The 15148-nt window shown below is 43.0% G+C and overlaps 3 protein-coding genes across 3 annotated transcripts in view; 1 reads left to right on the forward strand and 2 right to left on the reverse strand.

Annotated features, from left to right (window-relative positions):
- Positions 1–14236, forward strand: part of ChAT (Choline acetyltransferase) — a gene marked incomplete at its 5' end in the record, with an annotated part of 38231 nt that extends 23995 nt beyond the window's left edge. The window contains 8 exons of the mRNA XM_064694638.1: positions 1761–1840; positions 4302–4493; positions 10335–11096; positions 11167–11516; positions 12492–12549; positions 12608–12757; positions 12828–13028; positions 13262–14236. Coding sequence (XP_064550708.1) covers positions 1761–1840; positions 4302–4493; positions 10335–11096; positions 11167–11516; positions 12492–12549; positions 12608–12757; positions 12828–13028; positions 13262–13459 — 1991 coding nt within the window. The remainder of the gene's footprint in view (positions 1–1760; positions 1841–4301; positions 4494–10334; positions 11097–11166; positions 11517–12491; positions 12550–12607; positions 12758–12827; positions 13029–13261) is intronic.
- LOC135436152 (peritrophin-55) lies at positions 6161–6955 on the reverse strand. Its single transcript, XM_064693643.1, has 2 exons — positions 6946–6955; positions 6161–6872 (listed from the first exon to the last, which is right to left on the reverse strand). The coding sequence occupies exons 1-2, from the start codon at positions 6953–6955 to the stop codon at positions 6187–6189; spliced, it is 696 nt and encodes a 231-aa protein (XP_064549713.1). The 3' UTR covers positions 6161–6186.
- Positions 9393–10097, reverse strand: LOC135436823 (uncharacterized). The gene has a single exon (XM_064694545.1). The coding sequence runs from the start codon at positions 10095–10097 to the stop codon at positions 9393–9395; it is 705 nt and encodes a 234-aa protein (XP_064550615.1).
- Positions 14237–15148: the final 912 nt, after the last annotated feature.

A 15148-nucleotide genomic window follows, 5' to 3' on the forward strand; every position in this document is an offset into this window, starting at 1 on the left:
ATAGGGTAAATATATGGATAGATAGACAAATAGATAGATAGATGGATAGGGTAGATATATAGATAGAGTTTGGATAGATTGGATAGATAGGGTATATAGATGGATAAAGTTTTTGAAGATTGGATAGATAGATGGAGGGAATTGGGATAAATTGGATAAATAGATGGATAGAGAGATGGAAAGAGTTTGGATAGATACGGAAGATAGATGGATATTGTTGATAGATGGATAGAGTTTGTATAGATAGGGTAGATAGATAGATAGATAGATAGATAGATAGATAGATAGATAAATAGATAGATAGATGAATAGGGTAGATGGATAGATAGAGTTTGGATAGATTGGATAGATAGGGTAGATAGATGGATAGATGGATGTATAGAGTTTGGATAGAGTTTGGATAGAGTTTGGATCGTTTGGGTAGATAGATGGATAAAGTTTTTGATAAAGTTTTTGAAGATTGGATAGATAGATGGATAGAATTGGGATAAATTGGATAAATAGATGGATTGATTTTGGATAGAAAGATGGATAGAGTTTGGATAGATAGGGTAGATGGATGGATAAATGGGGTAGATAGATGGATAGATAGTTGGATAGAGTTTGGATAGATACGGAAGATAGATGGATAGGGTAGGTAGATGGATAGAGTTTGGATAGTTAGGGTAGATAGGGTCGATAGCTAGATAGATATATAGATAGATAGATGTATAGAGTTTGGATAGATAGAGTAAATAGATGGATAGTTGTGGTAGATAGATGACTGAAGTTTCCATGCTGCCAAATTGATATCGGCCAATTCTCGGCATTGGCCCAATCTTACCTGATATTTAGTTGGCTCTTGGCTTAGACGACAGCCTGACAAACGTGAAGTGCGATAAGCCATATTCTGCTGCCCTACTGTCAGACTATGCGATAACACTTTTTTCTGGGAGCTACCCGGCCGATGGCACTTGAACCTTCTGACATTGATGAACTACCAGGTTTTTATCAAGCATTCCGATATCGGATCTTAGATTAATGCTTCATTTTCATTAGTCACGGAATTATATTTTTGTTTTCAATTTTAATAACAATACCTTTGTGCCTTTGTGATTGGTGGATGGTGGCATTCCATGTTATTAAAATGTTGGCATATTTTGCGTGTTCTTTATCAATCGGAGCAGAAAACTGCACAAGATCTTCCAAGCAGAAGAAGAGATTGAACATTTTGCGCCTTTTTCAGGCGTGCTAGCTCTTATTATAAGTATTCTTTATACTCTTAACCCATTGAAAATGGGTATATATATAAATCACATATCTATAAAGCAAGATAATCAACCAACTTGTATTGCCCACCAACTTAAGCCACAATTTAATGCAATTGACTTTTTGAGTACATACAAATATTCTATAGCACAATAAGATCTACTGTTCAAAATTTCATCCTGATCGGTTAAGAAACACAAAAGTTATTGAAGAAAACGTGCAAAGCGCAAGACTTGCTGTATACATGTACACACACACATTCATGCGCGTCTGCATTGAATTCTATTTTAAACCGTTTTTGTCTCATTAAGACTCAATTATTGGTATCGCTGTTGAGTAGAGTTCGAACTCTACCGAGGGAACTCATTTTTTTAATTTATTTTTATTATTATTTTTATTTTGGTAGAAGAGGATTCAGGGTATTCCCTGGGCGGTAACTCCCGACTAGCGCCTCTTCCTTGGTCTTTTTTTTTAATTCTTTATTAATATTTGGTTTGTTTTGATTTTTGCAGGATGGAGAGACTCGATATTGTCCATACCCAAGAAGTGGCTCTCCTCGGCCGAGTCTGTGGACGAATTTGGATTCCCTGATGTGAGTGAAATGCGATTTAACAATTTCAAATTTCTTTGCAGGCAGCGTCAAATATTTGTACAAGGGCTCGACAAACTTGCTACTAGACTAATTCAAATTCAAACACAAATACAAATACAGGAGCACACACACACGCACACACACAGACACACTCGCTTGAGGACAGACTAATCCTGTTTGTTATAATTACAAATGCAAATAACGAGCGCTTTTGTATGGCAACCGTCCTCTGGGGCAACCGGAACCAAAGACCAGACAGCCAGGCAGCCAGACAACCCGACAACCAGCCCACAGTCCTTCCATAAACAAACATTCCCCCCACCTTCCTCCCCCTCCCGCTCCCCAACTCTCACCTGTAAAAGCACAAGAGCAACCCCCAAAAATACAGATAGTCATACAAATATGTAAGGCCGCGCTGCGGGAGGGCGGGGCGGAGCGGGGCGGCTGCTGTCAGAGTCAAATGACAGATGGAAAAGTTGCTGCACACTTTAACTAAACACAAATTGGGAAAAAGATACAGAAGATTTAATACCCTAACATCAGAAAAATAACCTCACATAGCAGTCCGATATCGTTAAGACTGAGATTATCTTGATGCGGAAACCTATTTCTGTAGAAGAAGTTGAAAGGAATTTTCTTACAGTCTAGAATTCGTTCGACTTCAATGAAAATCATTACGAAAGTTATTTCGATAGTTCCAGAGGGAGATATAAGAAATTTTTAAGAGTTTCCTATTAATTCCCGAGTTCGAGCTCAATTAAGATATCGATTCTTAACCTTACATAACATAGTAATCCGATATCGTTAGGATTAAGATATCTTGATCCGACAGCCAGCTCCTTTAGAAGATGTTGAAAGGATTTTTCAAATCAAATATGTTTCTCACATAACGCTTTCTTTGCGAAAGTTATTTCGATAGTTCCAGAGGGAACTATAAGAAAGTTTTAGGAGTTTTCTATTAGTTCTCGAGTATGGTTAAGATATCGTCATCCATTCCAATAGAAGATCTTTTCAGGAACCTTTTCAATTTTAATATCCTTTCGAGCTCAGTTAAGATTAAAAAAGATTTACAACGCGATAAATTTGTGTCCAATTCTAATAGGACTTATATGATGTGTTGGTCAGATCTGAATTACTTTAAAGAGGGGCTGGAGCAAACAGACGGACATGCCTATATCGACTCAGCCCGTTGAAACTGATCAAATAATTATATATGAACATACCCTGTATTTTACGATCTCTGTCTTAATGTGTTACATATTTTGTGACATAATTGTCATACCCTCTGCCAGGATTTATGAATTCCAAGACACTTTAATACAGAGAAAAGTTTCGCAAATTGAATAACTATGATGCATAGAATTTGAAAGAGATTTAAGTGAATTGCGACAGTTAGATAACTTCTCAGACAGTTGCTGTAAAGAGCTCCTTTTGTCTATCGAAAAATTCGGAATAATCGATATCGATAACTCAGTTGTTCCGCTTTACAAATCGCCAGCAAAGATTCAAGAATATTCTCTTGAATACAGAGAAAAGTTTCGCAAATTAAATACTAGAATTGTGATAGATAGAAAGATACATTTGTAGACAAACAGTTGCTGAAAATAGCAAAATTCGGAATAATCGATATCGATAACTGATTTGCTCCGCTTCACACACCCTCTGACAGGATTTAAGAAACCCAAGACACCTGAATACAGAGACTTTGAAGTAGGTTTACCTAAATTGTAAAAGATAGATAAATTCTCAGATAAACAGTTGCTGTAAAAAGTTCTTTTTGACTATCGAAATTCGAAATTCGGAATAATCGATATCGATAACTCAGCTGCTCCGCTTCAGATACCCTCTGCCAGGATTTAAAAATCTTGAGAATAGAGAAAAGTTTTGCAAATTGAATAATTTTAAAGAAGATTCACGTAAATTGTGATAGATAAATGCTCAGAAAGTTGCTATAAAAAGTTCTTTTCGACTATCGAAATTCGGGATAATCGATATCGATAACTCAGCTGCTCCGCTTCACAAATCGACAGCAAATGCCGCACGAAATGAAATTGTGTTGGGCCACTGGGGAATCTCAAGAGCCGGAGCTCTCAATTCAAGTTGTCCGTGACAGGGCAAAGTGAATGCTAAAAAAAATGCCAAGCAGCTCGCCTGCCAAGTTTGGGGGAAGTTAATGCAGCACGCCCCAATGTCAGATTCATGCCAATCCTCCCTGCTCCTTCCCCTTTTCCTATACTCTACGCATTTTATTTTTTTCTTTTTTTGTGATTTGAAATTTGGGTCCCTGGGGCATACACTTTTGTGCCCGGCTAGAGCAGGGACTTTTGTACTTTAACTGCCATAATGTCCTGCATATAAATGAGCAAGAGCGCAAGTGGGAAAGTTGAAGCCAAATACAATTTGACAGAAGTTCCCAAAATGGAAAATAAAATAATACAAGTGAACCCTTTCTGGTTTTCAGACCCTGCCAAAGGTACCTGTCCCACCGCTAGAACAGACCATGGCCGACTATCTGCTCGCCCTGGAGCCCATCACAACGCCGGCGCAGCTGGAACGGACTAAGGGAATCATCAAGCAATTCCTGTCGCCGCAGGGTCTGGGACCCCGACTGCATCAGTACCTGCTGGACAAGCGCGAGGCCGAGGATAATTGGGTGAGTTGGTCTTACTGCACTTTTCTGAATACTTGTCTGATTGACTGACTGACTGATTGACTGATTGACTAACTGATTGATTGATGACTAGTGTCGCATCAGTACCTGCTGGACAAGCGCGAGGCCGAGGATAATTGGGTGAGCGTTTTGCTGCACTTCTCTGAATACTTGTCTGATTAACTGACTGATTGACTGACTGACTGATTGACTGATTGATTGATGACTAGTGTCACATCAGTACCTGTTGGACATGCGCGAGTCCGAGGATAATTGGGTGAGCTGGTCTTGCTGCACTTCTCTGAATACTTGTCTGATTGACTGACTGACTGGTTGACGGATTGATGACTAGTGTCGCAGGGTCTGGGACCCCGACTGTGTCAGTACCTGCTGGACATGCGCGAGGCGGAGGATAATTGGGTGAGCTGGTCTTGCTGCACTTCTCTGAATACTTGACTGATTGACTGACTGACTGGTTGACTGATTGATGACTAGTGTCGCAGGGTCTGGGACCCCGACTGTGTCAGTACCTGCTGGACAGGCGCGAGGCCGAGGATAATTGGGTGAGCTGGTCTTACTGCACATTTCTGAATACTTGTCTGATTGACTGACTGACTGATTGACTGATTGACTGACTGATTGATTGATTACTAGTGTCGCATCAGTACCTGCTGGACAAGCGCGAGGCCGAGGATAATTGGGTGAGCGTTTTGCTGCACTTCTCTGAATACTTGTCTGATTAACTGACTGATTGACTGACTGACTGATTGACTGATTGATTGATGACTAGTGTCACATCAGTACCTGTTGGACATGCGCGAGTCCGAGGATAATTGGGTGAGCTGGTCTTGCTGCACTTCTCTGAATACTTGTCTGATTGACTGACTGACTGGTTGACGGATTGATGACTAGCGAGGCCGAGGATAATTGGGTGAGCGGCATTTATCTGAATACTTCTCTGACTGACTGACAAGCGCGAGGCCGATGATAAATTGGTGAGCTGGTCTTGCTGCACTTCTCTGAATACTAGTCTGATTGACTGACTGATTGACTGATTGATGACGAACATACAGCCCAAACCGTAAGAGATAGGACGCTGAATTTTGTCTCTGTCGTTAGCTCTTGTGATAAAATTGAATGCCAATATGTGGTTTTGAAAAAAATGTAACCTGCAAGACTGAAAAATGGGTGGAAACAGTTGCCATATAGCAAATATTATCCGCTCGGCATTAAATTCATTAAGAAGAATGTTAATAAGAAATCCGAAAAAAGAGCGCTAAATTTTATCGCCAAAATGCGAAAATTGTTCTTAATTTCAGCAAATATATTCTACTTGAAAAAAAAAATAATATGATTTTCCGGCTAAATACAAATTTTTTTTTCTACTTACAAAAAAGTGATTTTTCGCCTTTTAGAAAAAAGTAAAATATTTGGAAACTTTTCAGACAATATATACTCCTAAAAAAAAAACAAGGCCTCATTCTTTTAAGAATGATTAAAATTAAAGCATAAGAAAAAACGAATTGAAATATTTTTGAACCCTGGCCGGGTAATATTTGCAGAGTGTGTATGTATGTCAATCATTGCAGGGTGTGAAAAGTTTATTCAATTTCCAAAAGCAAATGCACTTAAGTATAGATCAATACAGGTGCACGTGGATAATGGGTAAATATGGTTTATATATGTATATATATGCTCAGAGGTCCATAGTTGGTGGCCCGGGAACGATGGTGCCGACCGTGGGCGCCGGAGTGGGCGGTGCGGGTACATTGGGATCGTTTGGTGACGGTGGATTTGGTATGGAAATTGTTGATCCGGCTGGCTCGTTGCCGTCCTCCGTGGTGCTGGCAGCCGGATCAAGCGTCGTGTCCGAAGCCCCAGTTGTCACCGTTGTGGGTGCAGCCGTCACAGTTGTGCTGGCGACCGTGGTCGGAGCCGCCGTTGTTGAATTGCCTGTCGGAGCCGCCGTTGTGACCGTGGTCGGAGCTGCCGTTGTTGAATCGCCTGTCGGAGCCGCCGTTGTGACCGTGGTTGGGGCCGCCGTTGTTGAACCGCCTGGTGGTGCCGCGGTGGTCGTGCCGGATCCGCTAATGGGCTGACACTCAAGATCCAGCTTAATCTGGCCGCACTCGACGGCCGGTATGTAATTGGCGCAGGTCGAGCACTCCTGGAGCACATAGCTGAAGTAACCCGTTGGCGCTAGGCATTTGGTTAAGACCGCCTTGCCCGTGGTGCAGGAATAATAGGATGTCGGATCCGCATAGCTGGGCAGCTTGATGCGCAAATTCGACTGGCAGACGGGAACGATATCTGTCGTGTAGTTGGGCGTGGGGCAACTCTCCTGGGCCCGGACGCTGATGGCCAACAGTCCGGCGAATGCGACTGCGATTAAAACTGAAAGGGAAAACAACGTGAGATCCTCTCCAGGCGACAGACAGGACCAGGAGCTGCTTACCGGCTCTCATATTTCTCGTCTCGCTGTTGGCTTGTTGTGGCGTTCACTGCTGATCGTGGCCCGTGGCGCGGCCTTTTATGGCTCGGCGGAGGCATTTTTTTTAATCAGCTGCCGCGTCTAGATTAATACTTGTCAGAATCACAATTCAATTCTCAATGTGTAACCAGGGTAATCTTTGGCATATGTACTTCGATAACGCGCCGCAAAAAAGACTTCACTCGCTCGCTAATTATTGAATAATCGGAACTGTATTTCCCATTCCCCAATCTTACAGCTCCTCCCCCTCATGCCAGGCCAATTAGCATAGCTTCTATTCCCCCAATCTTCTGGGAGTTGGCTTCATATCAGAATTGTTTCCGCTGAATTTTATCATCAGCGAGCTGCTAATAACATTTCCAAAAAGACTTTATTCATAAACCAACCAACATGCTGGGCGATAACTGACTCTGGCTCTGTCTTTCTGCGGAAATACAAAGTGAACGGAAATACTTTTAAACTCAATTCCGTGCGATCTTTTATTAAGTTAAGAGCAAGGATCGTGGGCTTTGAGTATGCCACAAATTTGTTAAAAATTAAAAAGTTATACATTCGAATTTCGATCGATTCTCAAGCCATTTTTTAACAATTTTTCAACTTTTTCTAGATAAAATCAAGTCACATAGATTTTAAGACTCGCATTTTGAATTCAGCACCTTTTTTTTTTCAACCTAAATTCGTTTTTTTATCGATTCAGAAATCCTTTTTCAACAATTTTTCAACTTTTAGTAGAAAATGGACTCAGATATCATTATAGACTCGCATGGAGCAGGACTTTCACAATTTTATTTCGAAAATAGTCTCCATATTTTGTAATCAACAACTTTTTCTTTCAGTCAACCATTTTTCAACAGGCTTTAATCGAGTATGTCGCTAATTTGTCTCCATTCTGTATACAGTAATTTTTTATTTTAATTTTCATTCGAATTTCGATCAAATTTGAAAATATTTTTCAACAGTTTTTCAACTTTAAGTGCCTTTAAGTGAAAGATATACCTTGTCAAATATGTAAGTTACTCAAAGAAAGTTTTTCTAAAATTTAAATATTTGAAGCACAAATGTGACTCCATTTGAATTAAGTTCTCAATTAAATATATTCTTTGTTTTGAAAGCAAATTTCTATAGTGTGAAATCGAGTGAACAAATAGCGCTGCTTGCGAATGCATGTTACAGGGTATCTCACAGTCGCTCACACTTGCACCTGTTCAGTCTTTGACATCTAAAAAATACGAGATAACAAATAGAAAATCTCCCGAGGTAGCTGCTAGTCATGCATGCTCAAATAAAATTATTTACCTGCTGAATATTCCGCAATTTCTAGTTACAAGTTATAACTAAATTCAAATTATAATTTTAGCAGAAAATCGCCATGTATTCGAGTATACTTCCAGGGTATCTGCTAGTCGTGCATACCTAGCTAGCACTTTTTCACCTGCCGAATGCTTATCAATTTCTAGTGACAATTATTAATCAAATAAAAGTTTTAATTTTAATAGAACATCTCGAAACATTCGGGTATTTCCGTGGTATCTGTTAGTCGTGCATGCTTAACATGACATTTTTCACCTGCTGAATTCTTGACAATTTCTTATAATCAAATGTTTTAATTTTAGTAGAAAGTATTTGGGTATTTCCGAGGTATCTGCTAGTCGTGCATGCTTTACGAGAACTTTTTAGCTACTCCCCAGGGTATCTGCTAGTCGTGCATGCTTAACCAGAATTTTTTCACCTGACAATTTCTAGTTACAATTATTAATCAATTAAAAGTTTGAAATTTTAGTAGAAAATCTCCGTACGCAGCTACTCCCCAGGGTATCTGCTAGTCGCGCATGCCTGGCATATTTTTACCTACTAAATACTTGGCTATTTCTAGTTACAATTAATTATCAAGTTTTAATTTTAGTAGAAAATCTCCAAGTATTCAGCTTCGCCCCAGGGTATCTTCTAGTCGTGCAAGCTCAACTAGAACTTTTTTACCTGCTGAATATTCCGCAAGTGCGACTAGCATCTATCCGAGGTACTGCCCAGGGTATCTGCTAGTCGTGCATGCTCAACTGAAACTTTTTCACCTGACAATTTCTGGTTACAATTATTAATCAATTAAAAGTGTTCGGCATGGGGCAACAAGGTCAATTAGCTAATTGATTGATTGACTGATTGACAAATGTGTGCAAGTGTGTGTGTGTGTGTGTGTGTGTGTGCGTGTGTGTGTGTGTATACACATGTTATTATGGAGGCGGCACTTCCCCAATGGCCAAATAGATATATTTTTGTAGCTCGTCGCGATTGCAGTAAAAAGATATTTATTTTTGGGTGTTATTTAGAGTTTTGAATGAAATTCCGCTTGTTGAACATTAATTTTTTGCTGTTGATTCTCCGGAACGGGAACTGGAACTGGAACTGGCGCCTCTCTAGGCCGTCGAGGCCGTTGGCGGCTTCTTCTGTGCCTTGCTGGGCGGCGTTGGCTTCTTGGCCGCCTTCGGCGGAGCCGGAGCCGTTGGCTTCTTGGCGGCGGCAGCCTTTGCGGGCGCTGTGCTTGGCTTCTTCTGGGGCTGCGGTGCGATCGGTTTCTTGCCGGGCTTGGGCGCCTCGACGGCCACAGTCGGTGGCGTCGGTGGCTCCGTGGGCGGTGTGGGCGGTGTGGGATCAACTGGCAGAGCATGGACAATCTGCTGCTCCAAGGCGGGCTCATGGCCATGAACGGGCTGAACGATGCCAATGGGCGCCAATACGGGCGCCAATACGGCCGGCGCCTCGTCGACCAGGTGCGTGGTTATCGGCGCCGCCGTCGGCAGCACATCCATAGGTGGAGCGGGCACATAGAGCGCTGGCGCGGCACACTGCTGCAGCACGAATGTGAAGACCTGTCCGGCGGGACAATGGACGGTCAGCTGGCTGCCGTAGACGCTCTGGCAGACATAGTACTCGGAGTTGCTGTAGTAGCTGGGCCAGCGTATGCCCACCTCGTCCCGGGTGCACTGCAGCTTGTAATCGATGCGCGCCTGCGCCAAAGCCGCCAGGCAGCCGAGCAGAGTCAGAGCGAACACTGCAAAGAAATCGAAATGAGAGATGGAGGAAGAGGTGGGAGAGGAGGAGGAAGCGGTCTCACCTTTCATCTTGGATGGGTTTTGGGTGGGTTTGGGAATCCGTTGAGCTATCCGTCGAGGTTAGATGAAACTGTTGAACTGACTTTATCGAGCTGCGCCGTGCATTATTTATACCCCACATCTTATCAAAGATCTTCGATCGAACAGAGGAATTTCCGATAAGGCGCCCTACCCCCAAAAAAAATTCTAAGTGGGCCACGCCCAATCTCTAGTTTGGGCCTAATTGAATTTGTATGTCTTCCGCAGGCCTACTATTACTGGCTGAACGACATGTACATGAATGTGCGGATCCCGTTGCCGATTAACTCGAATCCCGGCATGGTCTTTCCGCCGCGTCGCTTCCGGACCGTGCACGATGTGGCCCACTTTGCCGCCCGGCTGCTGGACGGGCTGGTCGCCCACAAGTTGATGCTGGACAGCGGTCAGCTGCCGCTGGAGCGTGCCGCCTCCCGTGAAAAGAATCAACCGCTGTGCATGGCCCAGTATTATCGCCTGCTCGGCTCGTGCCGACGTCCCGGCGTGGAGCGCGACTCGCAGTATTTGCCCGGGCGGGAGCAGCCCGGCGACGCGGATCGTCACGTGGTGGTCATCTGTCGCAATCAGATGTACTGCGTCGTGCTGCAGGCCAGCGACCGGGGCAAGCTCTCGGAGAGCGAGATCGCCTCCCAGATCCTTTACGTGCTCAGCGATGCGCCCTGCCTGCCCGCCAAGCCGTCGCCCATCGGCCTGCTGACCGCCGAGCCGCGCTCCCAGTGGGCCCGGGATCGTGAGGCTCTCCAGTCGGACGAGCGCAATCAACGCAATCTGGAGCTGATCGAGACGGCGCTCGTTGTGCTCTGCCTGGACGAACCGCTGGGCCGGAACTTTAATGCACGCGGCTTTACGGGCGCCACGCCCAGCATGCACATGGCCGGGGATCGGGACGAGACGAACATGGCACACGAAATGATCCACGGTGGCGGCAGCGAGTTCAATTCCGCCAATCGCTGGTTCGACAAGACCATGCAGGTGGGCAGCCGAAGAATAATCTCCCTTTTCTCTTCAAGCTAATTCCCATATTTCTCCTCCCGTCCTGCAGCTCATCATCTGCACGGACGGCAGCTGGGGCCTGTGCTACGAGCACTCCACCTCGGAGGGCATCGCCGTGGTGCAGCTGCTGGAGAAGATCTACAAGTCGATTGTCGAGCAGCCGTTCGATGACAACGGCCTGCCGCAGCATCATTTGCCGCCGCCGGAGCGGCTCGAATGGCATGTGCCCGGCCAGGTGCAGCAGCGCTTTCCGCAGGCGGCCATCAGCGTGGACAAGGCCATCGACAATCTGGACTTCTATGTCTATCGCTACAAGGGCTACGGCAAGAACTTTGTCAAGGCCTGCCAGGTCAGCCCGGATGTCTACATACAGCTCGCACTCCAGCTGGCCCACTACAAGTGAGTATGTGCCTCGAACTTGAGCCCTGATCGGATAATTCAGTTGCAACCAACTCGAATACTCAATCGCATTTGACCGTTAGTCGACTGACTCGAGCTGTGTTCGAATAACGATTCAACAAGCTCGAAGAGCATGTTTGAGCTCGAGCATGTTCGATCTCGAGTATGTTCGAGTTCACAATGCACTTATGTCTAAAAATGTGCACCCAAAATATTCCAATTTTTAAGTAGCTTATTTTTTTAATTAAATTGTATTTCGGTCGAATCGACCCACTCATGCAGATCGAGCTCGAGCATGTTCGGGTACACAATACCCTCATGTATAAAAATATACAACAGAAATATTCCAGTTTGGAGCAAGCTTATTGTTACGATTAATCGTATTTCGGTCGAGTCGACCAACTCGATCAGTTCGAGTCGAAACAAATTATGTATTGACACGCTTGATCAAAATAATTTTCTTGACTCGAACTTTCGTGCATCGCGCTAAGCAGGCTTCGAATAGCGAGTCATCGAGCTCGAACACTGTTCGAGTTTGCAACATGTTCGAGCTTAAGCATGTTCGAGTAAATTCTTTTTAGCTTATTATTTCCATTAAATCGTATTTCGGTCGAGTCGACCAACTTGAGCATTTCGAGCTCCAGCATGTTCGATCACGAGCATGTTCGATCTCGAGCATGTTCGAGTGCATAATACGATCATGTATGAAAATGTACGCCCAAAATATTCTAGTTTGGAGCTAGCTTTTTTTTTTGATTAAATTGTATTTCGGTCGAGTCGACCAACTCAAGCAGTTCGAGCCGAAACAAGTTATGTATTGACTCGCTTGATCAAAATAAATGTCTGAGTATCCGAGGCACGCATCGATTGACTCAAAGCAGGGCTCTAGTTCGAGGACAGGTTCCTAGGTTCCCAGGCATGACCTGAAGGGGAATAGTGAATAATTTTCCCTAAAACCAAATTCATTTCTTGCAGACTTTACGGCCACCTCGTGGCTACCTACGAGAGTGCTTCCACCAGGCGTTTTCTGCACGTAAGCACATGACTTATATTATTCCTATTCCATTTGCTAACCCCCTGCTGACCCTTAGGGCCGCGTGGACTGCATACGTGCCGCCAGCACGGAGGCTCTGGAATGGGCCAAGGCCATGTGTCAGGGCGAAGGCGCCAATGTGCCGCTGGAGAGCGATCGCGAGGACGACGAGGAGGATGCACGCAAAGTCACATTTAGCATTTATAGCGTGCGTATTCCACATAAACCTAGCCCAATAACTGAGCAAGTCCTGTAACCCTTTTGACATCCTTTGACAGAAGGAGCACTTGCGGGAGCTCTTCCGCTGCGCCGTCGCCCGCCAGACGGAGGTGATGGTCAGGAATATTTTGGGCAATGGCATCGATATACCGCTGTTGGGATTGCGCGAGGCCTCCGTGGAGGTGACCGGCGAGCTGCACGAGCTCTTCACCGACGAGTCCTACAAGATATCGCAATGCTTTCTGCTCTCCACGAGTCAGGTATTCCCCGAGCCTTGACCAGCTCTGCACGCTTAGTCCGCTGCACCAAGCACTGAGCACCTCTCACTTATCCGTTGTCCTTGCACCACATTTCTCTTAATGCTCTTAACTCTTGCACCAACAGCACCACAAGCACCGCCAGCTCCACACGTAAGCCACCTAGGTTTAAGCTCAGCAGACCTAACTCCGATCCCAACTGATCCTTGTCACGTTGTCTGTTCCCATTTCGACAGGTCGCCTGCAGCACGGACAGCTTCATGGGCTACGGTCCGGTGACACCGCGTGGCTATGGCTGCTCCTATAATCCGCAGCCCGAGCAGATTGTCTTCTGCGTGTCGGCCTTCTACGCCTGCGAGGACACGAGCGCCTCGCGCTATGCCAAATCGCTGCAGGACTCGCTCGACATAATGCGCGACCTGCTCCAGAACTAGAAAAGGAAAAGGAAGCGAAAAGAAACACAACAAAGCAAACATATCAGTAAATGTACCTTAGCAACAATTTGTCCATACAAATCCGAAAGGATATCCCTAACTATAAAACTAAACGAGAAGAAAACGAAGACCGTGAAAGGAGCAGCAAATTATATAGGAAAGGATCTCCTTAACCATAGTACTAAACGACAAGAAAAGGAAAGCCTTGAAAGAAAGAGAAAATTATATAGACAGGAAATGGAAAGCAGAAGGAAGTAGCAAATTATATAGAGAAGAAAGGGAAAAGCAGAAGGAAGTAGCAAATTATATAGACAGGAAAAGGAAAGAAAGAAGGAGAAAATTATATAAAGTCTTCGGTTAGCCGAATAATAAATACCCTTGCAGACAAGAATTGCGATCTATTGTTATAAGAACTACGGGCTAGATAGAATAGATCTTTGAGATTTTAATTTTCTTTTTTTCGTTCTATCTTTTCTCTTAATTTTGTTTTTTAACCAATTCCGAGATTTTATTGTCGTGCCATGATCTGGGATAAAACACACTGATCTATTATAATATTAATCCTTGAGCCTGTTATTCAACTTTTTATATATATTATTTTGCTCTTTCTTGAGAGTTACTTATAAAATCAATAGTTCTCATTTGTCTAGAACTCTATATGCATGAATCTCTGTTAAGTTAAGGATGAACTTTAAAATCTGGGCGACTGCAAAGATCCTCCCCAATATTATATATGAATTATAAGATCGTATATTTCTGATTTATGACTAAACAATTCAGTCTGCAAGGGCATACAAAATACCTATGTAAACCGTAGTTAACTAGCGTCCACAAGGCGTCATTAGTTACCAAGATTAATACTTTTAGTGTTGTACAAGTCATTTCAATCGGATACACTGATTGATTTGAACAACTGATGTCAATCATCTGGTAATCGTAATCATATTGAAACTCATTTGCTTTAAACCAAGCTATATATTAGTAGATGACAAAGAGAAACTCTGGTCAATTAAATGTTTTAGAGCAATTTTATGCGCAATTGTTAGTGCTGTTAAATGAACAAAATATATATATATATCTACGTATGTGTTGGTTAATTATGCAATATTATTCTATTGGCTTGGCTGTCCGACACGAATTTCCGAGGCATGCCCAACAAATTGGCCGCCACTGTGCGTCTGCGCTCAAAAGTATGCAATACTTTTTGTTCAACGTTGTGTTTGTTGCGTTATACGAAAAATGTTATTAGAAATTGTTGTTGCAAGTAGTTTATAATAATCATATTAAATGTTTTTCCATTTATGTTGCTGTTTCCAAACAAAAAAAAATATCTATAAACTATTTAAACTATACGCTTGTTAGAGGGAGCTGGAAAAATGGGCTTTCCCTATGATTAATACTACAAATATTGTTGAAGTTGAAGTTTTGTTAAATAACATATTAAAAATCATTGTACGTATATAGACTTGAAACGTAACAATACATATCAATAAATTTATATCAAGTATTTACCAAAAAAAATGTCAAAAACATATCAAATTAACGAAACGAAAATTAGATACACCTATATATATATATATTTTATCCACATCCACTTGATGATATATATATATATATATATATAGATAAATATACTATGTTATACACAAGAGAAATTCTTATATGGAAAAAGTTAAAAAAAAAGTTGAA

This window comes from Drosophila montana, unplaced genomic scaffold (assembly GCF_035044405.1).
Source record: "Drosophila montana isolate Dmon_TW-CO22-7 unplaced genomic scaffold, ASM3504440v1 contig_3733_1, whole genome shotgun sequence".
Taxonomy (NCBI): domain Eukaryota; kingdom Metazoa; phylum Arthropoda; class Insecta; order Diptera; family Drosophilidae; genus Drosophila; species Drosophila montana.

Coding starts and splice junctions, on each gene's coding strand:
- LOC135436823 (XM_064694545.1), bottom strand. CDS start 10,097: ATGAAAGGTGAGACCGCTTCCTCCTCCTCTCCCACCTCTTCCTCCATC.